The sequence below is a fragment of the Xenopus laevis genome, chromosome 7L (genome assembly GCF_017654675.1).
Source record: "Xenopus laevis strain J_2021 chromosome 7L, Xenopus_laevis_v10.1, whole genome shotgun sequence".
Classification (NCBI taxonomy): Eukaryota; Metazoa; Chordata; class Amphibia; order Anura; family Pipidae; genus Xenopus; species Xenopus laevis.
This window is the reverse complement of record NC_054383.1, coordinates 81818400-81845415: the sequence shown is the minus strand read 5'-3', so window position 1 is coordinate 81845415 and position 27016 is coordinate 81818400. Positions and strand designations below refer to the sequence as shown.

The 27016-nt window shown below is 38.5% G+C and overlaps 2 protein-coding genes across 4 annotated transcripts; one reads left to right on the top strand and one right to left on the bottom strand.

The window, feature by feature from the left end:
- Window positions 1–2341: 2341 nt before the first annotated feature.
- rnf26.L (ring finger protein 26 L homeolog) lies at window positions 2342–6234 on the top strand. Of its 3 annotated transcripts, none has more exons than XM_018224207.2 (2): window positions 2342–2523; window positions 4334–6234. In XM_018224207.2, the coding sequence occupies exon 2, from the start codon at window positions 4483–4485 to the stop codon at window positions 5803–5805; it is 1323 nt and encodes a 440-aa protein (XP_018079696.1). In that variant the 5' UTR covers window positions 2342–2523; window positions 4334–4482; the 3' UTR covers window positions 5806–6234.
- Window positions 6235–12122: 5888 nt separating this feature from the next.
- LOC108696431 (complement C1q tumor necrosis factor-related protein 5) lies at window positions 12123–26911 on the bottom strand. The gene is made up of 3 exons (XM_018225782.2): window positions 26812–26911; window positions 18464–18681; window positions 12123–15686 (listed from the first exon to the last, which is right to left on the bottom strand). The coding sequence occupies exons 2-3, from the start codon at window positions 18678–18680 to the stop codon at window positions 15238–15240; spliced, it is 666 nt and encodes a 221-aa protein (XP_018081271.1). The 5' UTR covers window position 18681; window positions 26812–26911; the 3' UTR covers window positions 12123–15237.
- Window positions 26912–27016: the final 105 nt, after the last annotated feature.

Genomic DNA, 27016 nt, shown 5'->3' with positions numbered 1-27016 from the left:
AGCTCGTGAGTAACATGTTGCTCTCCAACCCCTTGGATGTTGCTCTCGGTGTCCTCAAAGCAGGTGCTTATTTTTTAATTCCAGGCTTGGAGGCAAGTTTTAGTTGTATAAAAATTAAGTATAGTGACAAGTAGAGCCTCCTATAGGCTGCCAGTCCACATAGGGGCTACCTAATAGCCAATCACAGTCCTTATTTGGAACCCCAAGAGACTTTTTCATGCTTGTGTTGCTCCCCAACTCTTTTTAAATTTGCATGTGGCTCACGGGTAAAAAAGGTTGGGGACCCCTGCTGTAGATTCTAACAAATGCCAGAGGGTATGTTATAAAATACTATAGACATGGTCCTGTGTGTACTTACAATGCCAGGGTCTGAAATAAATCTAGATAAAGGATAAATGCAAGTAATAAAATAAGTCCATAACATTAAACGGTTTTTAAGACTAAAGTAGAAAATCAACATTCAGGGGGTTATTTACTAAAATCCGAATTTATCTCATTGTCCCAATAAAAAAACCTCGACCAAACTCCTGTGCCCAATTATGTCTTATTTATTGATAAATTAACTCGATTTAATTAGATCGGTTAAACACTTGAGGCAAAACCCGTATTGTATGATTTTTTGGGCTTTTCTCCCAAAAAGCTAGATTTTTTTCGAGGTTTTGGCCAAAAATATTTTTTAGGCTAAACCCTGCGCAGACCAGGTTAACTTCAATTTGGGATAGGTGTCTCTCCCATTGACTTATACAGGACCTCAACAGGTCTGAGATGGCGCATTTTCGCTTTTTGCAGTATTGGGGTATAATAAATCACGAAAAATTTTAGTTTTTGCCCCAAAAAGCTAGATTTTTTCGAGTTTTTGTCCAAAAAATTGGGATTTTTGGGCTAAACAAAGTGCAGACCACGTTAACTTCAATTTGGGATAGGTGCCTCTCCCATTGACTTATACAGGACCTCGCCAGGTCTGAGATGGTATATGCAGTATCGGGGTATAATAAATCACGAAAGATTTGAGTTTTTGCCCCAAAAAGCTTGATTAGTAAAATTAGAGGTTTAATAAATAACCCAGCCTCAATGTATACATAGGCTGCAGTCCTTCCAGATAAAGAGCACATGTGAGATCCAAGTGGAATAGCTACCCTCAGCAACTATCATTCCTCTTATGAAACGCGTCCAAAACTTGCTGGCTGGCTGTGACGTCATAGGGCAGAGGAACAATAACATCAGGGTAGAAAGTGGGCGGATCAAGTCTCCAGGTGGAGAGCCTTAGGGCAAGGCCAGTTGTGGCGTTTTTTGCTGCGTTTTTAAAAAAAAGAGCAGCCAGGCGTAGATACGCCACTGAAACCACATGCGACCGTCAACATGCATTTTTCAGCACGTAGGATTCTTTTCCCAACATGCACTTCTCATTGTTTTCATTGTTCTCATTAAAAATTTGGAGGCCATACTTAAAATACGCTGCGTATTTACGCAAAGTGTGGTTTCAAACGTGCAGATCCCATAGAGTCTATTGATTTGGTTTTTTGACGTATTGGCGTTTCTGCTAAAAAACACCAATACTGGCGTCCTGTGGAGGATTTCGGCTTGCAAGCGCCCTGCGTGAATTGCCATAGTGTGTTTTCCATTAGTTTCAGTGGTAGTTCAATTTATGCGTATTTACGCCTGCCTGTTTTTTTTTAAAACATAAAAACGTCACGTCTGGCCTTGCCCTAAGAGCCCTAAAAACGAATGCAGTGACAGAAAACTAAAGAAGAGGGGGAATTACAAATTTACCAGCAATTACAATAACATTGATGCTAAACGTGTAATACAGGCCCCAGCCAAAGCTGCCGATTTATAGACTAGTCCAATAAAGGTCAGGTGGCAACTATATATATATATATACTGAGAGGTCACGATTCAGACAGTGAGAAATGCCAAAACTATAAAAATATTTGTATTTGTGTTCTGTTCTGTATCTGTCCCCATGCTGTGAAGACCTTTGTCCTAGTTTACACATAAAACACCATGAGCACTTTGTAAAAGAAATATTGTCAGATTACGGGAAACAGAGGCTCTGGAGGTGGCAGGTATAGTTGGCAAAAAACAAAGGTCTCGTTTTTGCTTCCTGGTAAAAAGTCAAAGTTCTGAAGAAAGAAAACAAATGAATTGTATTATTGGTCAAATAATTGAGGCTCTGGTGGCATTGGCAGCAATTACTGCTGGAACAAGCAGGAGCTGTGAGGATTGTTATAAAACAAAACAAAAAGTTAGTTGTGTGAAACTGTTTACACTGCTTTGCCTCGCGCATCACTCCGCTCAAAGCAGCTGCTTCTCGCGTCACTGCGTATAGCTTAGCGACACGCGTGACATCAGAATCTCATCTCGCGAGACTGTGACGCTTCTGGCTTAGCGTCCGATAGGAGTCAAGGAGCGGGACATATAAACAGCCATACGGAAGTGCGGACTGCTTTGTGAAAAGCGGGGTTTTGCTGGGCCACTTGGAAGGTATTCAGCAATAACATAAAAGAGTAGCGTGGCTTTTAGGTACAGACATATTTCAGCCAATCCTTTATTACGTATCTTTATTTTATTTAGTAAAGGGAAATGTGTTTCATTTGTTCCCACTGCCCCGTTCTAATGTGTCTGAATGGGAACAGTAGCAATAGTTGTGCTGTTGGCCTTTCCCTTAGTCATTGTCCTATTCAATAAGGTAGTGATAGCAAGGATTTCCCACGTTAGAGAAGCCACGCTTTTGTTTTCATTATTCAAATAATAATAATAACGCTGTTTAGTACTGGGGCAACCTTTACCACGTTTTAAAGGGGTTCTTCACCTTTGAGATAACTTTTAGTATGATGTAGAGAGTGATATTCTGAGACAATTTGCAATTGGTTTTCATTTTTTATATTTATTTAGCTTTTTATTCAGCAGCTATTCAATTTGCATTTTAGCTAATCTGGTAGTTAGGGTCCACATTTCCCTAGCAACCATGCATTGATTTGAATAAGAGTCTGGAATATGAATAGGGGAGGCCTAAATAGAAAGATGAATAATGAAAAGTAGCAACAGCAATACATTTGTAGCCTTACAGAGCATTTCCTTTTTAGAAGGGGTCAGCGACGCCCATTTGAAAGCTGCCAAGAGTCAGAAGAAAAAGGCAAATAATTATAAAACTAAAAAAATAAAATAATGAAAGCCAATTGAAAGGTTGCTCAGAATTGGCCATTCTACAACAGACTAAAAGTTACCTTAAAGGTGAACCACCCCTTTAAAGGAGAAGGAAAGATTAAAACTAAGTAAGCCTTATCAGAAAGGTCCACCTAAATACACCAGTAAACCCTCAAAGTAGTGCTGTTCTGAGTCCTCTGTCAAAATAAACACTGCATTTCATTCCTTCTATTGTGTACACATGGGCTTCTGTATCAGACGTCCTGTTTTCATCTTAAACCCAGGACTAGGGCTTGAGCATGCTCAGTTTGCTTCTCCCCCCCCCATCTCTGCTGTAATCTGAGCCCAGAGCTATGAGTGAGCAGAGAGAGGCTCAGGCAGGAAGTGTGTCACACCAAGCTAATATGGCAGGTTCTACAGAGAGATTCTAGAGCTTTTTACTCAGGTATGGTAAAACATTTAACAGAATAAATATAGCATTCTAGCTTGCACTATTGCAAATAAAATGCCTCTGTAGCTTTCCTTCTCCTTTATGCTGACCTCCTCTCATGCTTACAGGCATCAAAGCGCCCATGCCTGCACTTCCATGTGTTTTCCATTGACGTCAATAGGAAGCAACCATAGTTGTTTCTGTGACAGCAGAAAACCACCAGCAGTGAATTCTGCATGTGAACTCAGCCTTTAGTGTGTGTTTGTGTAGGGCATAGGGTATTCTCGCACCTCAAAGGGCTGATAGATTTTCACAGAGTCTGTTTAAAGTGCCAAAATATTTCAGTTCTAATCACACAATTTTATGCATAAGCAATAGAAATATACATGTACAGACACTTGTAGAGCTAGTCATCTTTTTTTCAATTAGCAGAGGTTTAAAACCCCACTTGTAAATCAGAATGCTTACTGTTCTATATTCAATTCACATTGTCCACATAACAATAAAAAGTACATAAGCAACCAAAAGTCCTATGGTTCCAAAATGCACGATTAACCACTTGATCACTTTCCTTTTAATAGGCAAGGTTTGTAAAACCTGCAGCTTATGCCTTTTCTCAACCAGGATCTGCTGGGAGTTGCTGCTCTATGAAAAGCTGGAGGTCCACAGGCTTTACAATCTTACACTGCAGTATAAAACTAAACCAGCAGTACATCTTTTTGTGTTTTTAACTGCTAACATACTTATGTTTTGTAGCAGAGAAGAAGAAGAAGAGAATGATGAATGAGGCACTGTCTGTTACCTGGCCCTGGGGATTCAAGTGAACATGCTTCGTCTGGCTTTTCCATGAAGGGGAATACTTTCCCCTACGTCCCACCTGTTAGCAACTTCATACTTCTTCAAACATGCAGGCGATCGTTATGCTCCTCAATGGGCTTGGTTGGACCCTGGACATGTTGCTTCTGTTGCTGGACTTAAATTACTTTCTGGTTTCCTCTGTTGTATCAGTGTTGTTTTTGACCATTCGCTTCATCTTCAATCTTCCTTGGACCATCACCAATGGCATTCTTCAGTTGTGCGAATCTTTATATGGATTTGTGTTTATGGTTGGTGATTCCTCCTGCAGCCTTGTACAGACAGTACTGGATGTTTTGTGGGGATGCCTTGCTGGTTTAGACAGTTTGAAGTTAATATGGAACTTGCTGTGCCATCTACTATTCCGCAGCAGAGAGCTGTTTCATCGAGGGCTGCTGAACATCACTGTCTATGTACAGACTTTTCACCATAATTTTTGGGAAGCGTTAAGCATCACTGGAAGTTTGGCAGCTTACTTGGTTAATAGCCTAGTAAACATATGTCTTATAGCCATCCAAAATGTTTTATCTGCTGCAATGGCTCTCTGGCTTTCCATGGTCAATGTGATCTTCATGGGAGCAGAGCTTGTAATCATGTTGTTGTCTCAGTTTTCCAACAGTGCTGTGGCAGTGTCAATTCTCTTGTGGACTCCTTGTCAGCTGATTTTAGATGGCTTTGCCTCACTTAGTAGAGGAGTAGGAATAATATTATATAAACACCTATATGCGATTCTTTTCTTTCTGCTTCTCACCATTATTTGCAGAATTATTTTTAGACCTTCCCCTGCTGTCCGCCAGTTTCAGTTAAAAGTAATTCAGATGTACCGCATTGCACTTGTGCTTGCCTGTTCACTTCTGCATTGTGAGTTTTTGAGAAGAGTCATTGCAAAAAGTGTGCAGATAATAAGAATGTTTAGAATATATGGAACAGCTCTGGTCAGAGGATGGAATTTGAGAAGAACTAGAATACAAAATCCACCTGTTAGGCCTGCCACTGTGCAGAATCCAATACGAATAAGGGAGCCAAACCCAGTTCCCGCGAGGGAGCAGAATCCACCATTGAGACCTAGTCAGAGCTCGGTTCCTAACAGTGCACAGAACACGCAACCTGCAACCCACATTCCTCAAGCCAGTTCAGCATATAAAAAAAGAGGGGAGCCCTCCCAAGATCCATGGAAACTTCTAAAGCAGCAGGAAGAGAGCAAGAAATGTGTTATTTGCCAAGATGAGAACAAAACTGTACTACTTTTGCCTTGCCGCCATTTATGCCTCTGTGCCGCCTGCACACAGATTCTTCTGCAACAGCCTGTCCATCAGCGCAACTGCCCTCTGTGTAGGCAGATGATTCTGCAAACCCTAAATGTCTACATTTAACAAACCAGCAGTGATTTATTACTATGGTGGACACTGACTATGATAATACTGAAAGTCCAAAAACTGACCTAAATGATTGAAATAGGTTGAACAAATGTGAAATATATAATCTTCTGAAATGTTTACCAGGATGCCTTCTCTTAAGCCACTGCAGGACATCTGTTATGGCAATTCCAAAGATGCACAAGTGCATGATCTTCCCTACTTTCACTGTGCCTGCTGAGATTTTAAATATATCATTGTTCTATAAGTTTTATTTTTTTTTCTTTGCACAAACGTGGCATAAAATGTCGGTAAACATTTCTGAATGTAGGATGTGGCAGTGCACAACATTGTGTCTCTGACTTTTCTGATTACCTCAGTGTATTAAGTGTTGTATGCTCATTCACTGTTTGAAAGAAAAGTTTTAAAATGTTTTTTTTAAATGATCATTTTGAGGTATATTTTGTATATATTGGGGTATATTTTGTATTTCCAAGAAGATAAAAATGCTCCTTATCACAAGGAATGGGGAGGGCAGAACCAAAATTTCAAATTTGGATATGCCAGAAGTAAAACTAATTTAGGAGCAATAAACCTTTGCAACATAAAGAACAGCAGGCAGAAGATGCCACTTCTGCTGGTAATGAAATCCTGCCCCTGATAAATATTCTCGGCACATGCATTCTGCAAAGACTCCTAAAGTAATAATCTTGCAAGTATCACATTCTAGAATAAACACCTGTACGTAGCTGTAATTCTCCCCCCCCCCCACATAACAATATTGAGCACCTAGGTGGTTTCTTTAAAGTACCCCAAAACCAAGCAAAACATAAAACTACATGTTAAGTAGCCTTTATTGCTGATTGTGCAGCTGCCGCTTTTTTTGCTAAATTTCAATCTAAATTCTTTGCATGTGCAAAGTCATTAACAGTCATTCAGACATTTTTGAATTCTGCTATTCAAGGGGCAAAAAAAAAACCATACATGAGCTCCTGCAGTTAGGCAAATCAGTTGCAAGGTAGAGAAAAGATAAATGATGTGCCACTAAAGTTAAAGGATATGTTTTCAGGCATAAGTTAACAGTTAAGGGGGTGATGTTATGAAACCATTTGCAAAATGTGTGGGTTTTGAGTTATTTAGCTTTTTATTCAGCAGCTCTTCAGTTTCAGCAATCTGGTTGCTAGGGTCCAAATCACCATAGCAACTAGTGATGTGCAGGCTGGCCTGAAGCCCACCGGACCCATGAGTTTACCTGCAGGTTAGGTGGGTTCGGCCAACTTCACACAAAATCTTCGGCCCTTCTTATGCCCCACTTCCGTTTCTGCACACCTCAATTTATATACTCGTGCAGGCCCTGGCCCATTTCATGATGTCACATTGGGTTGGGTGTGGGTATATAAATAGGGGAACATGCCGGTTTATGGTTGGGTGCGGGCTGAGGAGCAGCAAGTTAGGGTTGGATGTGGGTTGAGTTTTGCTCAACCCACACATCACTACTAGCAGTTATGCATTTATTATAATAAGAGACTGGAATATGTATAGGAGAGGGCCTGAATGGAAAGATGAGTAATGAAAAGTATCAAAAACAATACATTTTAGCCATACAGAGTATTTGTTTTTAGATGGTCAGGGAAAGAGTCAGAAGAAAAAGGTAAATAATTTAAAAAACTATAAAAAAAATAAAATAAACAATGAACAATTGAAAAGTTGCTTAGGATTAGCCATTAATATAGTAAAAGTTAACTTAATTGTGAACCAACCCTTTAAAACTCTGATGATGGTGTCAAATTTGAAATTGTATACATATGCATTACAACAAGTAATGGTGTTCTGGACAAAAGGTATGCATAAAAGCCAGTTTAGGTTATTCCTGTATGTGTGCTTTGCTTTCAGTGATGGGGAAAGAGACTTTCTTAAATGGAAGTTAACACCAAAATGCAGCATAGAGTCTATGCCACTTTTACTAACGTTACAGAGTGCCCCCCTGCTGTAAGAGAGGATGTGAGCTCCGGTGCCAGCATAATTTTTGTCCTATTCAGTTCTCTGTACCCTCACTGGTCCCTTCAGTTTAAGTACTGGTAAAGCTGTACAGGGATTGGATGGGTGAGTTAAGGAACTTAAGGAAGGAACTTCCACTCCAGCCTATCCAATCCCAATGCAACTTCACCGGACTTAAACTTAAGGGAACAATGAGGGTACAGAAGAAAAAAATCATGCTGGCACCAGAGCTCCCGTCCTCTTTTCTAAAGATTTCAGCAGAATGGAAGCAGGGGGGCCTTGCTAATCAAGTAAGTGAAGCATGGCCCCCCTTAAAGGGCGATCAAAAATAAGAACAAAGGCACAATCTTTTTAGTGCTTCTGCAAGCACTGTTGGGTAAAAATGTTATCCTCAACCAAAGGTGCGGGCTAATAATCCGCATTCCGGTTGGGGATAACAGAATTTAAAAAAAAAACAAAAAACTCGCACCTGGAGGGAGCTCCTGGTGCGAGCAGCCATGTTGTGTCATTCGCATGCACATAACACGCATGTGACGTCATGCGCATAACGAGCAATTTGTGGCACATTTTTATAAAGCACATGCGAGTGACCGGACATGACTGCTCGCACCGGGAAACTTTGTAAATACAATCAATTAAATATTCTGCATTTATTTCTGAAATAATCAAGTTTATGTTCACTATTCCTCTCTCAGCATCTGTTTCTCTTCATTCTTTCTTCATACAGCAGTTGGGTGTCAGTCATTGACAGTTAGATCCAATATATCTTATGGGGGAGGCTTCCTTTCCTAGCAGATGTATTAGAGCTCACTTAAGCAGATGTATTAGAGCTAACTTTTTATAGCAAGCAGACAGGAGCCATTTTGTGGACACTGTTAAGACAAGTCTTGCATCATCTCAGAATCTTGTTTGTGCACCAGAATTGGGGACCTGATGTCCATCCCCATGCCCTGGCTACACAATTAAATGTTTAAGAGAACTGGGGGAAAGGAGCGAGAGCAGTGACATCTAGGAAGTGCTGAATGGAAAGTGAAAGTAATCGCTTGCCCTGCCTCGATGCCCAAGGCATAGAGGAGGGGGAGACAATATTTGATTGTCAGCTGAGATTTTTAAATGAGTTTACAACAGCTATGAATGCTTTAATAAAAAAAGAATTTGGATTTCATGTTTAATTTGAAAAGGACTTTTATTATACAGTTTTATGTCTGGATGACAGGTCCACTTTAAGAGAAATGCATGTCGATAAAACTGACAAGAATAATTAAAGGGATACTGTCATGGGAAAAAAAATTTTTTTCAAAATGAATCAGTTAATAGTGCTGCTCCAGCAAAATTCTGCACTGAAATCCATTTCTCAAAAGAGCAAACAGATTTTTTTATATTCAATTTTGAAATCTGACATGGGGCTAGACATTTTGTCAATTTCCCAGCTGCCCCAAGTCATGTGACTTGTGCTCTGATAAACTCCAATCACTCTTTACTGCTGTACTGCAAGTTAGAGTGATAATACCCCCTCCCTTTTCCCCCCCAGCAGCCAAACAAAAGAACAATGGGAAGGTAACCAGATAACAGCTCCCTAACACAAGATAACAGCTGCCTGGTAGATCTAAGAACAACACTCAATAGCAAAAACCCATGTCCCACTGAGACACATTCAGTTACATTGAGAAGGAAAAACAGCAGCCTGCCAGAAAGCATTTCTCTCCTAAAGTGAAGGCACAAGTCACATGACCAGGGGCAGCTGGGAAATTGACAAAATGTCTAGCCCCATGTCAGATTTCAAAATTGAATATAAAAAAATCTGTTTGCTCTTTTGAGAAATGGATTTCAGTGCAGAATTCTGCTGGAGCAGCACTATTAACTGATTCATTTTGAAAAAATGTTTTTTTCCCATGACAGTATCCCTTTAAGCAATGTACAGGGTAATGTAATAAATAGTCATACGTTTGCCCACATCAGATGTTAGCGTCTAGTAAATGCCCATGCTGATTGGTTGCAGTTTTTTGGGTCAAATTATTTTTATTGAGAATGCTGCTTTTGTGTGAATCTGTAGCTCAGTAATCATTAAGTCACTACTTGGATGTAAAAAAGCTGTTTTCACTCCTGGGGTGGCGGGGTTGGAGGTAAGAGGACATAGGTGCTTTGAATTGAGTACCAGCAGTTCAGAATTGCAGACTTTTTAAACCCCAACAGCACAGCTGATCAAATATGAACTATGTCCCAATAATATGAATTATTTTAACCTGTCCATTGCATTTATATATTTTTTTATGTTTAGTTGCCCACTCTTTTAATGGATTTATAATTAAGGTTACATTGCTTTCATTGATTGACTAGATATGACCATAATTAATTGGACATGCTAAATCCACAGTGTGCCTAATGTACTGTAGGTCCAGTACAGAGTAACAGTAAGGTGTTTCGAGACAGAAAAGGAGAATATGTAAGGTCTATAGATTTGCCACATCAAGGAAAAGAACATAAGTCAGAATTGCTTTATATTGCTGTCAAATGCAACAGCATAGAAGCTTACATGTTCATCTGTACTAGAAGTTGCAATAATGACCTTTTTTCCAGCAGCCCTTGAGAGATGAGCCAAAATTAAAATATTGCTACTGAAAATGAGCCATCATTTAGTCCATACTAGTCTGTCCTATTCTTGATTTCTTTCCTTGGATTAATTTGACAAAATCTAAAGTAAGGAGGGCACTCTTATATGGAAAATTACTTTTTCATATTCCTTATTAGGAACATATAATTATATTATGGGTACAAAGGTTCATACCATTTTCCTTAGGTCAGTTATGCCCAAAACAGAACAAAATACAACTGCTAGAATATCCCTATGCACACCTTAGTAAATGTAGTAATGTAGATGTATTGTTATATGCAAGTTTTAAATATAAAGTTTTTTTTCTTATTTTGCATATACAGGTATAGGATCTGTTATGGAAGGCCATCTCCCATAGACTCTATTTGTAATAATTAAAATTTAAAAAAGTATTTCCTTTTCTTTGTAATAATAAACAGTACCTTGTACTTGATCCTAAGATGCATAAATCCATATTGGTGTCAAACAATCTTATTGGGTTATTTAATGTTTAAATGATTTTCTAGTAGACTTAAGGTATGGTGGACCAAATTACAGAAAGTTCCCTTATCCAGAAAACACCACAGGTCCCAAGCATTCTGGATAACAGGTCCTGAGCATTTTGGATAACAGGTCCCATTACTGTACCACGGCATACTACATTTACTAAGGTGTGCATTGGGCTGTTGTAGAAGTTGAAAAACAAATTGTCAGTTGAGATGTTAAAATTCAAGAGATGTATTGTTGTGTGCTAAATCCCACTGGGCCGAAACAAATCAGCATTGTTTATGAGATTAGAATTGTAGATATCCCAAATGTTCCTTTCAACAGTAGTGCTATGCCAAATTACATACTGTGGCCCTACCTGAATATCAAGTTTAGTTCCCATGGATGTTGCTTTAAAGATGCATGATATAAACACTCCAGCAGCCTTTGATTTAAAGCTAGAGGCAATGAAAGTAATGTTGATCTCCCAATCCCATTTCAGATTAAGAGTTATTTTGATGATGGTATGTGTGTGATATGATACTGGGTTATGTGTTCAAAGCTTTTTGTTATACCAAAAATTCCAGTAATTGCACTGCAGAAAGGATGGAGTTTCCTTCCCCTTTTATTTTCCTGTGTATAACAGAGCATTGTACTGTCAGTTTTGGTATGTGCAGAATTAATAGTATATGTAGGTTTTACAATAGGAAGGCAAACATCTGTCGCTACACCTCATTAGCAGACAGAAAAAAGAAAGCACATTTAATAAAAAAGGAAATAGATTTGACGGATAACATCTTTGTATGGCCTTACAATATAATTGTAATTGTAACAAAGGTTTAAAGGTGTAAATTAATATTTATTTCCTTTTATGAGTATACCAGTTACTGTTATTGTTCTCCTATATGGCGAGGTTTAAACTCAGTAGAGGTAATTTATTACAAATGCAGTTGTGGTCATCAAAAAATTCAATTTAGTTTATTTTCTTGTTTTAAAATAATTTGTCACTTTGATCAAATTTTTTTACCATGCCAGTGCTGCTATAAAATAGAACTATATTCCATTACTAGAGGTCTAGAACAGGTGTTGTTGTATATGGGCCAGTATAGCATTTCCATGCAGAATTGTATTTACTAGGCAGAATACCAACTGAAGGTACAGATGCCATTGACGTTTTTGAAAAGATATGTTTAACTGATCTGATATAGTACAATCTGGTATATCTGGTATAGCACAATGAACCTATTGCTTTAATAAGGAACGGTTTCTAATGTGGAATTTTATTTTGTGGTTACACCATCACAGATTACAAGAGTTCATTACAGCAGAGTAAACCGCTCACATTATAGGATTCAATGCTAAAACAATTGCAAAACATATGCAGTAATTGTAATAAGACTAGATAGCAGATAATGCCCATATGTGCTGTGCTTACAACAGCCTTAAAATATTAGACCAGAAACAGGCCTTTGTTCTGTAGAGTATGGAAAAAAAGTAAAAATGTTTTGCTTTCTCCTATAACAACAAATAAAATGTAAAACATCCTTTTAGTTAGGTTAAGAAAACATAACTAATGCCTGCAGTTACATAAAGTCATACAAGCCAGACATGTGCTTTCAATATTTTATCTGTATTTGACCAATCAAAAATGAATTGCTAATAAATTCAAGGCCCCTAAATGTATTAGAAAAAGATCATAGCAAAATCAAACATTGTGTAAAAAAGGAAATGAGCATATACCATTGTATAGGGTAATTTACCATATGTCTGTTAAGCTTGGTTCTCAATTGACAGTATAGATAGTATATGATACACAATTCACATGGACACATTACCAAAAATAATGGACGTTTCCCTGCATAAAATAATCAATATTCTGGTCTCACTAGTAAAAAATAAGGAAACACTTAATTGATTCGCCTCTTCAGTTTCAGATCAGAGTCAGGACCATAGCAAATTATCAGCCTAAGCAGGTAAGGTAACATTTTAATTTGAAAAAAGGAATAATTTTGCACTGTGGATTGCTCCATTATTGGTCTTGGGAAAACATTTATCTGCAATAGCTGATATGCAACCGTATCTAGTTAGAAATGAATACCAATGAAATCCAATTTGACTCATGGAAAAGTGTTATGTGCACAGAGATATTAACCCAGAAAACCCATTTTGAGCAATGCCTTGTTACATCAACACCCTGTTATGGTCCTTGGACACACCGAGTCATGATATTAGTCCTACACAATTCTGTCTGTTTCTGGGGCAACATGGGGGTTGCTTTAGGTTAAAAATTTATTGGAATGCAAATTTGGGGAGAGGGAGACTGGTAGTTACTATGGCTGACCAGGTAAGGGGTGCAAGAGTTGGCAAGTCTGTATAAAATATGTGTATCTTATATGTTATCTGGTTTATAATGGGGTAGCAGGCGACCCTAACCCCTAAACCTATCATGAGTTCACTTCAAATAAGAGTGAGCAACCCCAAAATTACGGTCAGAGATCCTCTTGTTTGATTGTATATGCCATCCAGGCCCAAACACTCTTATTCATACAATACTTGTGCTATAGTAGGTGATTTGTTTAGTTTTTTGACAGTTGTAGCCCAAGTCTTACCTCAGCCAGGTATTTTGTTACTGCCTATGACAATGAGCCCCTACAAATGCCCAGAGAATACTGAAAATGAAGGGGCGAGGCTTCAAGATTTAAAGATATTTAGAATAACTTTAGAGGTATGGTTTTTCATTTTCCCCTGTGAAACTGCCCTTCAAACAAAATACAGCAAAATTACAAAAACTTGACAGCAGTTTCCTTTTTTGCTATCACAAACCAGTTAATTTCAGGCTGTCCTGTGATTTGTATCTGCTTTCCCATGGTCAAATAACAGTGATAATGTATGACACACATTTTCTGACATATCTAGTTCATATCTCTCAACATGTGATTATAAATACAGACATACAGTAGATACACAACTGATAGTCTACTGCAAAAAAGGGCCACTATACCTTAAACTGCAACTGATTAAGCTTATATAATAAATATTTATATGTATTGTTATACAAGCTTAAAACTTAGGGGCTTTGCTAATGCTACTCCTGTAGAGAGCCACTCTTGATCCCATCGATATTAGAGAATTCCGACTTGGCCAAATGATGTAGTTAGTTGTAGGAACTGTAAGTAAGAAGGAGGCCTGTCAATCAATCAACTGTAAAAAGAGTTGGGGAACAGCCTGTTGCTCACGAGCCACTGCCGGGGATCAGTAGAAGCTGCATTTCATGATACCGTATGTAGAATTGCCTGTTAATGGCACATGTCCTTGTCCATGATAAAATCTAGTTTTGCTAGTTTCAGGGTGACGTTTTCGGATCTCTGTTATTTCTTGTTTATTCCACCTGACATTTTGTTCTCTCTTCCTCACCCAAATGAAGATAAGCCCAGCCTGCCCAGTAACTATGCAGTGAATCTTTTGTTAACACTGGGTTTTGGGGGATCCATTTTGTAACACCTGACTATTATTATATTTGATTCCAATGTTTATGACAGGGAAGAAAAGACCGCATATATAGGGAAGCTGGAATTATTTTTACAGAAATGTTTTCAACCCTACTTGGAAAGAGCAATTTATTGTTATCCTTTGCTGCACAGAATGGGTTTGATGACTGTACTGGATACTGCAGTATAAATTTGTGGGGCAGACCAATCTCAGTAGAATGCATGTTATAAATCTGTCAGACTAGTGTTTCTCTAATACGAATTCATATATAACGCTTGACCTAAGATTTTTTTTTTACTAAAACTATGAGTCAAAAAAGATTGAATCTTTTTGTTTCCATAATAAAACAATGCACACATTTCCCGTAGATACAATGTAAACGGTTATATTTGCATACACCTTTAACTAGTTTTGCTAGCGGTATTTATATGTTAGTAAAACTTGGTGAAAACATGTTTTAGATTGTATACGGTAGTATGGGAAGAATCAGCAGATAGTTATTATAATACACAGGATGGAATGGTTTGAATGTGTGGCATAAAATGGTAAGAGTGCACTGGGTAGAATGGTTATCATGCCTATGATAGATTGTTGCTTTTATTTTGTAGTAATTGTTGTTGTAAGTGAGCATCAAAGAGAATTCAATTATCAAAAGAGACATAACTGAAATTATGAAATAACATAAATGTGTGAATGTCCATTTTACAATATTAATGATAATAACCAGCTCAGATACTATATAATCTGTGGTCACCTGCCTAGCTGTAGATATGGATGCCATTTAATTCTCTCCATGTCTTTTGGTTTAAGAATCAGTGTTGGCGAGAGGGTTAAATACAGGATGTGGTTCCCAGTCAGAGTAGATTAAGAATCCAGTGAACACACTGTCAGTCCCCCTCACTAGCATACAGGCCTGGATAGTCTCCCAACTGAACCCACACTTCATCCCCTTGTTCAAGGCGTAAGGCAGCTCCTCCACACAAACCTACAGGTTTTGTTGCATCACCAGACTGGAAAAAGGATGCCTGAGTGTGCCCATTCTTCATCAGCTGCAGGTGAAGGGATCCACGGAAAACAGTGCCATGGATGGAGAAGTAGTAGAGCCCTGGTACAACACAGCGGAAACGGCCAGTTTCTGGGTTGTAATGCCCCTGTTCGTTTATTAATACCTTGCCAAAGGGAACAGGCTGTCCAGGTATGGGAGATGTGCGTGACTCTGATAGCTTGGCACTAAATGCAGAGCGGGGGGACACAGCACACTCCCCCTGCACCCCCTTCTCACCTTGTATACCAGGAAGACCTTCCATACCCGGGAAACCTCGAGCACCAGAGATTCCTGTGGGATAGTAAGAGTGTATAAAGGTCAGATACATCATTAAAACCCCACTCAACTCTCTGAAATAAAGTAGAATACAGTATTTTATGATCAATGTAAATTACTTTTAGAGACCACAAGAATTCTACACCTTGATAGTAACCTGATTAAAATGGTATTCTGTTGGTCAACTCAAGAATGGAGACTATAAGCAAGATGTACTAAATAGTGTTCATCACAACACTTTACATTAGACAGGCACCAATCCGGAACATCCAACCAAAGTAGATTCCAAGAGCCAAAAATCATATATAAAATGTAATACTTTATTTTACATCACATCTAAAAGAGAAGAATAACGCCTGGCACGTTTCGTGTCACAACGACACTTAATCATAGTCTATGATTGAGTCCTTGTGACATGAAACGCATCAGGCGTTATTCTTCTCTTTTAGATGTGATGTAAAATAAAGTATTACATTTTATATATGATTTTTGGCTCTTGGAATCTACTTTGGTTGGATGTTCCGGATTGGTGCCTGTCTAATGTAAAGTGTTGTGAAGTACTCCCCTATGCTGAAGGTCTGGGGCATGTGCACCCGGACCCAACTGGGAAAGCGGTAAGCTTATCCTAATGACATATTAAGACTTATGCCTCTCGTGAACTATTTGGATTTCTAAATAGTGTTCATGCCTATTAGGTAGTCATTTTGGACATATTTTTGGAGCATAAATTTATTCCACACTTTAAGTTTTTTTATGCTAATCATAGTAAAGAATTGATATCCTCTTCTGAAGATTCTAACATGAGATCTGCAATCTGATCTTTTTGAGCTGTAAGAAATATAGGTCCTGATCTAAGGAGACCCCTGTCCCAAAAACCGAGGACCTCTGGTGTCATATAAAGATGTCAATATGGATGGATTAAAGATGTCATGGCGTGATTTTATGAAATAATTTTCATGCACTATGTACTGATGATAAATGCAACCACTTATGTTCATTGCAACATGAAGCAACTTTTGATAACAGATAGGAATACAGCAATAAGCATCTTCTATCTTGAGATAGAACTGCTAAAGTGGACAGTATGAACAGCGCACAAGTTCTCTGTGCTGATTTGTTGATGAACCTGAAGTTTTTAACAGATTTTTAAAAGTAACCTAAAAAAAACTCTTTTGGGAGGGGGAAACTTTTAGATTCCCTAAAGGGCTAAGTGACTAACGCTAGCGAAAATTTGCCGATTCCCTAACGGGTGCAGGCGTCACTTCGCTAACGAAGGAGAAAGATGCTACCGTTGCTTCACACTCTAATCCCAGGCGAATTTTCGCTCTGGCGAACGGACCTAACTCCGCAAATTCACTAAGATGCAGATTTTACTGAAGGTTACCTCATTCGCCAGACGTGCCTTTGCCAGTTCAGTCCAGGCCAGTGCAATGGAATGCATAGGACTTCCTCAATTTTTAGTGCAAAATTTTTCTAAGTCCCAAAAAACACTGGCGTCTCTTCCTTTTTTCAGCGTGAGCTGGCAAAGGTCCGTAAAAAATTTATGTTCCATTTAACATATGGATCATAAACTATATATTGGGCTCATGTGTAGGGCATTATAACAACTCTATTTTATTTATTAAGGTTCCCTGGACTTGTGTAATGTAATGTATTTGCTGAAACATATACGTCCATGTAACTTCATCATTTCCCGCCGTATGCAAATTAGGCAACGCTATCGCATCTTCGCTTTGATTGCCTAAGTAATGCTAGCAAAAATTCGCCAGCGTTCAGCGCCCTGGACCCAACTTCGCACTTTAGGTAATTGCCGTTGTCCTATCGAATTTTTGCTGCTTACGGAATTAGCCCCCTCGTCTCAACAACATGGTGGAGAGACCTCGATGGAAGTAAATGTACTCACAGGTAGGTGAGGCAATGAAAGGACAGAGGAATATCCCTACAGGTCACGTTCCATGCATAGGTTAAAAAACCCTTAAACGACAAACTACAAAAGGCAGCCAATGGAAAAGCTCTGTTCTAAATAAGCTAGAATCTTACCTGGAAGAGGTAACAGGAGAATGTGGATATGAGAGGCTTAGGTGATGCTCATGAACAAACATCTTTGTTAGAACCAAAATATCTAATGACCAATGTGAGACAGGTAGCTGGTCAGTAGCAAATCAATATGAACATAGCTCAATTAATTCAACAAGTATAGCAGGCCATCTAGTGGCAGAATTAGTGCAAAGAGTTGCAAGAATCTGATGGATTTCAAACTTTTGAAGTGATGGATAATTCAATAAATGTATAAGTGTAAGGACCTTGTTATTTAAGAATACCAAGATGCTTGGCCAGTGTATTGCAGAAGACCTCTTGCCTTTTTCAACAAACATTAAAAAAATTAAAAAGGAAGAAATATAGTATCCCTGCTCCATGAATATACTAGTCATTCTAACATCAATACAATATATAACATCTGTCGCTCGTACTATTATTGGCTCTCGCATGGGAAAGGTTTACAAGCTCCATACTGGTTATCTTTCATTTTAAATCCTGTCCTATTTGACTTTAAGTTTGCTAGGGTAGGGTATGCTTGCCAGAGAATGAGAATTACTTCAACGTTTCGGAATAAAGCCATTCTCAAGGGGAATTCTGAATTATCTGGCAAGGGTATCCACTTTCTTGTATTGCTTTTATATTACAATTTGGTGGTATGTATTTGAATACCATTATTGATTTGATTTGTCTTTAATGCACATTAGTTGTATGGAGCACATTTGCTGTACAACAAGTAATTGTAGTATTATTACCTGGTTCTCCATGATCACCTTTAGTTCCACTTGTGCCAGTGGACCCATCCTTTCCATCTCTTCCATCCCTTCCAGGTAATCCAGCATTACCATGTGTCCCAGGTATACCTGGAATTCCTGGCATTCCACAGCAAGAAGAGGCAATCTTGTTATCCTCTATTGAACTGGAGCATGGTATTAAGGTGATCAGGAATAGAAGATGGAGCGATGATCTCATCCTATGGGAGAAAAGTTGAGAATGGATGATAAACACAGGAGAGGAATGAGACTATTAGGGATGCACTGAATCCACTATCGATTCGGCCGAACCCCCGGAATCCTTTGTGAAAGATTCGGCCGAATACCGAACGGAATCCGAACCCTAATTTGCATATGCAAATTATGGATGGGAAGGGGGAAAATGTTTACTTCCTTGTTTCGTGACAAATAGTCACGCGATTTGCATAGGCAAATTAGGATTCAGATTCGGTTCAGCCAGGGAGAAGGATTCGGCTGAATCCGAATCCTGCTGAAAAAGTGCTAATCCTGGCCGAATCCCGAACCGAATCTTGGATTCAGTGCATCCCTAGAGACTATGCTTAGTGGCAGCAGAAAGGGATATATACTGAAATCAATATATAATAAAACAATGAAATCCTTTGTATTCAGTTTGCTGATTGTCTGATGGCCAAGTGTCTCTGACACCAGAAACTTCAAGTGTGTCAAAGAAGTGATAGGTAGCACCTTCCATTGTTTGAGATGTAGAAACACATTAGTGGTGTGCAGGGTCACAAGCTATATGAGTAAATCAGGAAAGAAAAAGTATGTCCCATGTTGCACCTTCCCACTCACTCAATCTGACAGTCCCAAAAATTTATAAAACTTAACTTTACTAGTACATTTAAAAGAAAGATTAGGAGAGAAAAGCTGTTATGACTCTAGGTCATCAGCTTATAAACGGTAGGCAAAAATTCTATGCTGGATTGATTATCACAGTTCATATATTCACTGTTGAACTAATAAATGGTGTGGTCTGTCCCTACCAGACTGCACCATTAATTGGTTCAACAATTAATTCAGACCTGCTCCCTGCTGGAAACCCTGGATGATCACTCTTAACTCCCCCTGAAAGATACATGTGGCGGGGGAGAGGGTTGCAGCTGTGGGTACGGACTCTGGTGGAGCTTACAATGTGGCAGAAGTCCTTGAGGTGGTGTGGGGGCCTCTGATGTTTCAGACCCTCTATGTTATAGTAGGTACAAAGTTTGCTCAAGTCTAACAAGCCATAGCAACCAGTCAGATAATTCAACTAATGTGGTACATTATAATTTTATTCTGACCTGCAGTGTCGGACTGGCCCACCGTGTCACCAGAAAAACTCCCGGTGGGCCCAGGTGTCAGTGGGCCTCATGCTTCTAACCATTAAGCATATTTCATGGTCATTCCCTATTCCTTTATGGGGAAAAATGCTTAATAATGGAAAAATATACTAAGTAGATATAAAAGACTAGCAGAATAAAGAGGTTGAGAGAGGAGGGGAGAAATATTAGTTTGGAAAGTGGGCCCACTGTCTAAGGTTTTCTGGTGGGCCCCTGGCATCCCAGTCTGACACTGCTGACCTGGGTATGGAGTTTGTATGTTCTGTCTGCATGGGTTTCCTCTATGTACTGTATTTTCCAGGTAAACCTCAAAAATATATTGGCTGGTGAATTGTGTAAATTGTTTACACAATATTGTGAAAGAGGGCAGCAGCAGTTGAAAAGTAAGCATACTGTTCCACTAAGGCTCCAAATAAACCAACTGGCTGCAGAATGAAAAAGAAAGAATTTGCCAGTGCTTGATCTAACCCACACTTTGGCATTGACCAGCTGCTAAAAGCTCCCTTGTGCCAGCGCTCGGTCTAACCCACATTCTGGAGTTCACCAGCTGCTAGAAGCAATAAAAGCCATGTTTTGTACACAAATAGAAGGAGAAAGATTGCCAGCACACAGTTTGCTTTTAAAAATAATTATTACAAAATAAATGAGGTGTTAGTGCCACACGTTGGCAAAAATATGTAAGCTCATTTAACGTCCTACATTGCCTATTACCATTCCAAGTCTGTACTGTATTTAAAATCAAGTCACCCAGCGAACAGTGTGACTGAGTAGTAAGACTATGTTGTGCTTGACTCATTCTAAGTTTGTAGTACATTTAAAATCAAGTGGCTGCAGCAGTTGCTGCACAACTTCAGAATTTGGTGCAATATCTTTTTTTTCAATCTCTTCTGTTTCTGTGAGTTCTTCCAGAAGGAAAGCTGAAATTAACACGGTACTGGCAGGTATTTTACATTAAAGGGTGGTTCACCTTTAAGTTAACTTTTAGTTAGTTATAGAATGACCAGTTCTAAGCAACTTTTTAGTTGACCTTCATTATTTAATTTTTATTGTTTTTGAAATATTTACCTTCTTCTTCTGACTCTTTCCAGTTTTCAAACATGACACCATCATCAGAGTTTTAAAGGGTTAGTTCACCATTAAGTTAACTTTTAGTATATTAATGGCTAATCCTAAGCAACTTTTCAATTGGTCTTCATTGTTTATTTTTTATAGCTTTTTTAATTAATTAATTACCTTTTTCTTCCGACTCTTTCACTGACCCCCATCTAAAAACAACTGCTACTTTTTAATACTCACCTTTCTATTCAGACCCTCTCCTATTCATATTCCAGTCTCTTAATCAAATCAATGCATGGTTGATGGGTTATTTGGACCCTAGCAATCAGACTGAAACTGCAAACTGGAGAGCTGCTGTATATAAAGCTAAATTACTCAAAACCCCCTTTTTTATCTTAGAGTGTGTGCACCACTAGTGTGTTCTGTGAATGTGAGTTTATAAAATTTCAGGAGCACTTCAAGCACTAAGGTATATGTTTTCAAGGGTGGTGAGATTCCCTGGCATATGGCCATGTCTGTAAATCCAGAGATAATAAAACGAGGGGGCACAGCACACCCCAAAAGTAACTGAGGTGTTAGTGTTTTTTATGCCATACCAAGGGAAAGGTGTTATGGTGTTGCTCTGCTTAATACTGGAAGAAACATCATTGTATTTGTTTAAAATAATCTAAAATTGTCTATATCTTGGAAACGAACAAAAACATTGTTAATATAAATTGATAAAGTAAAATTGAACTAAAACTGAATTCTATTTAAAATGTTTATGCTGTTGATAAAAACAGTTGCCTGTTGATAAGGAACCAAAAAGTGTTCAATAAGTAACCAAAATGCAAAATACATTGAAATTCTATAATGGCAATGACAGATTATTTGCCAACTCTGGAGTAACCATGTCTCTGGAAATGGAATGATCTAAAAAATAATTCTATAACAATGGACAGAAAAATGTGTGTTTACATTGTGTAAAAAGGTGAAATAAAATGTAAAAAAAAATGGCAATATTCTTCATCCTTCTCAGGCGCAGAAATGTGAACTGTTATGCCCAAATAATGACTATTGAGAGATACAGAATGAGGCTAACTTGCTTTGGCATACTTCTCACAATGTAAATATAGATGCAACCTGAATTAGTGCTGCCTAAAGAACATTTTAGGGCTTCCCTACTCATATGTCACATGACTCTAACGTCTAACCATACCAGAGGCCACTGATTTTTTGGCATGCTTGCACAAGCAAATTAAGTAATGAAATGATAGGATAGTGACGGTAGCGAGTTTCTTTTCGCATCACCTCCTGCCATGCTTGGCTCTCCGCAATGGGACAAATGCCGAATGACTAGCTCACACTTAAAGTATGCAATTATGCAATATAGACAGGCTTGCAAATTAATTCACAATGTTTTTATCCCCCTTAGAAAGATTTGTTGTTGGCTGCAGGAACACAACAACTAAGTCCCTTGTGCATAATAGAGAACACATGTCAGGTTCAGAAGAAGCACCACCCCACCTGCAAGTCTTAAGGGATATAGACAGGGGGGTGGCATTGTGATTTGAACTTGGAATGCTTTAGGATATTGATGGTTGTTGTACCAGTTGTTAGGTGGGTTGTTCAGAACTCTGCAAACAGTTCTGTGACCAAGGCTCAAAATATTGCAGGCAACATGGAAACCTGTACTTTACACCTGCCAATTACCAGGCTCTCTTTGCACATTGCACCCACATGTGCCAAGCAAACCACATACAATTTAATGGTATTTGAATGCATTTTGCTTGTCCATGTATGTTACTTTTGACTTGCTTGCAGTTTTCTGACTGCCAAACTATTAGTGCCCACATTTTATGGCACACAATTGTGCACCAGTTTGTGGCTGCCTTTGGCTAATACGAACACAGTCTTTCCTTTGAGCTGTATAGCTGGTCTTTCTGGGGATAATAAGCACAAAGCTCATTGCTTTTCTTGCACTGTGCTGCTGGTCTGTCTAGCAACAATAGGAACCTATGGAAGAGATCATGAGGTCTGAAACATTGTGTATAATATTTCCTTAATAGAGCATTAATGGAAATATCTGAGTGTTCATTCATATGCTTTTTTGGACTACTACCCCCCTCCAAGCTTAAAACGTCGGCTTCGGAGTGGGTCAAAGGGGGGCCTCATCAATAGTGCAATGGGCACTATAGCACTCTCTGCACTAGCAGACCACAGAGCTGAATTTCCAGGATAAAACCCTGAAATTCGATATTAAAAGGGATGTTGTCATGGGAAAATGTGTTTTTTTCCCCCAAAAAAAGCAGCAGTTTATAGTGCTACTCCAGCAGACTTCTGCACTGGAATCTGTTTTTCAAAAGAGCAACCTGATGATTTTATATTTAATTTTGAACTCTGACATGGGGCTAGAGATATTGTCAGTTTCCCAGGAGCTCCCAGTCATGTGACTTGTGCTCTGATAAACTTCAGTCAGTCTTTACTGCTGTCCTGCAAGTTGGAGTGATATCACCCCCTCCTTTTCCCCCCAGCAGCCTCACAATAGAAAAGTGGGAAGGTAACCAGATAGCAGCTCCCTGACACAAGCTAACAGCTCCCTGGTAGATCTAAGAACAACCCTCAATAGTAGAATTCCAGGTCCCACTGGGACACCTCCAAGTTACATTGAGTAGGAGAAACAACAGCCTGCCAGAAAGCAGTTCCATAGTGCAGCATGTTCGAAAAGTACATGACCTGAGATGGCTGCCTACACACCAATATAACAACTTAAAAAAATACACTTGCTGGTTCAGGAATTACATTTTCAATGGTAGAATGAATAATTTGAAGAGTGTAATTTAGAAATAAAAACAACACCATAAATATCATGGCACCTAGCCTCGTGGCAGGAACAGCCCAGTTTAAGATCTAAATGAGAAGTGCAGAAAATGTACACCGCCAGACATGCACTCGGGTAGTGGCAGACGAGGAGATTAGTCGCCCAATGACAAATCTTCTCTACTTTGGCAACTAAAGCATGCTATTTATAATTTTGTCATAAAAGTATTTATAGATACTTTTGCATTACCCCATCTTATCCCCCATGTTCCTCTAGAGGGGGCTGCCATATTTGTGCAGCAGGAGTCCGTTAGCATTAGAAACTCTAACTGACATATTGAGAGGGGACAGTCAGGTTGGCAAAACAGTCAGGTTTAGGAACTTCAACTAACAATTACAAAAACAACCCTAGCAGTGAAAAACAATCTATGAGCTATAGGTAACTTTTGATGTGCATTAATATTTTGAATAATATTTTTTTGTGTCAGTATCACTTTAAGAGCTTTGTTACCTTTTTACTTGCTTCCCTTGGCGAATATACCTACAAAGGTTTTAGGCTGATGGTACACAGGGAGACTAGCCACCTGTGATAAAGTTGCTTGGAAAAACAAAGCAAAGTATGTGTTTTGTCACCAGCGACTTATATTATTGCTGATGGGAAAATATTTTCAGGAGGTTTGTCATCTGCGGTAGTACTGATTCATTGTGACAAATCTCCCTTTGCCATGGCCATTAGTTTTGCCTAAGCTGCTGTAGTCTCAGGCTAGCTGGTTACAATACTCCTTATTCATTTACAATAGATGTCCCTAGTGTGTTCAACCAAGAAGTCAACAGGGCGTATGTCAGGAGGTGTGGCCTGAGATAATTGGATATCCTGACTACCAACAGGGCTGTAAATTGAATTTGGCATAGCAGCATCTTTTTTTTTTTTTTTACTGTATAAGCTATGCAAAGCCAAAGCAACTGTAGTTGTGCAAAAGGATGGAAAGGCGGCACTCCGGTAAAAAGAAAAGGGTGGTTTATTGAAACAGGTCGCAAACCAACATCACCTGATGCGTTTCGGGAGCAACTCCCTTAATCATAAATAATCATAAACAAACTGTAGTTTAGGTATTCTATGCTAAACACAATTCAGTTTAAAAGAACAGTGAAACCAACAAATGAAAGTCTATTAATTTAATTAAAATATAATGCACTTTTGCCTACACTGGTAAAACTGGGTTGTTTGCTTCAGAAACTCTACTATAGTATATATATATATATATATATATATATATATATATATATATATATATATATATATATATATATATATATATATATATATATATATATATATATATAGATAGTCCACAGTACCAGCACGCATTACTAGTTAGAGGCCAGTGGTGCACGATCAAAATTGTAGATAGTAGAAGGAGAACCAGCACACACTGTAATCATTTAAAGTGAAGTCTTTATTTGCACAACGTGTTACATGTCAAAGGATTGACATGTAACACGTTGTGCAAATAAAGACTTCACTTTAAATGATTACAGTGTGTGCTGGTTCTCCTTCTAATATATATATATATATATATATATATATATATATATATATATATATATACACAAGCTGCTGTGTAGCTGTGGGGGCAGCCATTTAAAGATACATAAGGAGAAAAGGCACAGGTTAAACAGCTGATAACAGATAAGCTCTGTAATATACAATGCAATTCTACTCAGCTTATCTGTTATCTACTATTTGTCTTGTGCTTGAATGGCTGCGCCCATGGCTACACAGCAGCTTGTTTATATAAACGATAACAGTCTTTCTGAAGCAAACACACCAGTGCAGGGCAACACTACATTATTTATTTATTACTTAAAAACACTTTCATTTTTCGATGTTACTGTTCCTTTAAGGCAAAGTGGTCAATATAAGCACTTCAGTTAAAGGAACATTTTTTGAACAAATAGTACAGCAACTTTGCACCAATACATTTTTACATAGCAAGAAACAGATTTTCATTTTGTACAAATTAAATCTAATTATTGTTTGGCTGCTTTTAATTATAGAACTACTGGATGACAGAGACCATGGTGAATTTCCATTCATTGTTCGTCCAAGCTGCAGTTTCTTCAGAAAATCAGGATAATGCCAGGATATACATCAAATAAGTTTCTAACTGTTGTGTGCCATAGCTTTACTCTTTTTGCTTCCAGCTATTTAATTGCTATTTCAGTTTCAACAATTCATTTGGGCCTAGTGAATTTTAAAGGGGTGTGTCATAGAATGGCTAATTCTGAGCAATTTTTCAATTTTTTTTATAGTTATTTTCTTCTGACATTTTCCAGCTTTCATCTAAAAACAAATGTTCTGTAAGGCTACAGATTTATTGTCATTGCTGCTTTTTATTACTCCTCCTTTAATTCAGGCCTCTCCTATTCACATTTCTGTCTCTCTTTCAGATTAATGTCTGGTTGCTAGGCTAATTTGGACCCTAGGGAGCAGATTGCTGAGATTGAAAACTGGAGTGCTGCTGAATAAAAAGCTAAATTACTCAAAAACCACACATAATAAAAAATTAAAGCCAATTGAAAATTGTCTTAGAATATCACTCTCTACATCATACTAAAAGGTATAAAGGTGAATGACCCCTTTAACAAGTGGTGACTTAATATAGCATCAGTGAGGTGCCATGCTGGGGAGTTCACATACAGTATATGGCTAGAAGGAGGAGACAAGCTAACTCTAGTCTCCTAGAGGGTAACGTAGAGGTATCATAGAGAGTAGCAAATGAATGCTGAAAAACCTTTCTGTGCTTCATCAGAAATCCCACACACATTGGCCTGACATGTTGCTTGCTTTCTATATGCCATTAATTGTGTGTAAAATATGAACAACTTTGCTTTCTGTTCTTTGAAAGATATTCCAGGGCTCTACACTCTGTTAGTACATTTCTATCATTTGATATCAGCATGTAGTAACTATGTCTGAACACACCCATCCCCCCTCTCTCTTTCTTTCCACTCAGTGTTTTAATTTTATACTTTTATCTACAATGCCCCACTTTTTTTTACCTGGTACACTCTTTAGTGTTTTAGTGTCAGATGACTTAGTAAAGGTATTCATTTTTTTCAGTCTGTACTCACTTTAGCTGTTTGTCTTTCTTGCCCTCCTGATGCCGGGGTGTCTACTTCTTTATCCCAGTAGGCCAGTACAGACGTTTTCACCCTCTCTCTCTCTCCCCCCCCCACCCTCTCAGTGAGTCAAACTATTCTATTAGGGAGCCAAAAACCACAAGGGAAATATCAGCAGAACAGGGAGGGGGAGAGAGAATGTGTGAGACAGGAAGAA

Excerpts from the sequence above, each read along its gene's own strand:
- LOC108696431 (XM_018225782.2), bottom strand. The coding sequence starts at position 18,680 with ATGAGATCATCGCTCCATCTTCTATTCCTGATCACCTTAATACCATGC. Across the intron at positions 15,687-18,463 it reads AGGTGATCATGGAGAACCAG|GAATCTCTGGTGCTCGAGGT; the intron begins GTAATAATACTA and ends ACTATCCCACAG.
- rnf26.L (XM_018224207.2), top strand. The coding sequence starts at position 4,483 with ATGCAGGCGATCGTTATGCTCCTCAATGGGCTTGGTTGGACCCTGGAC.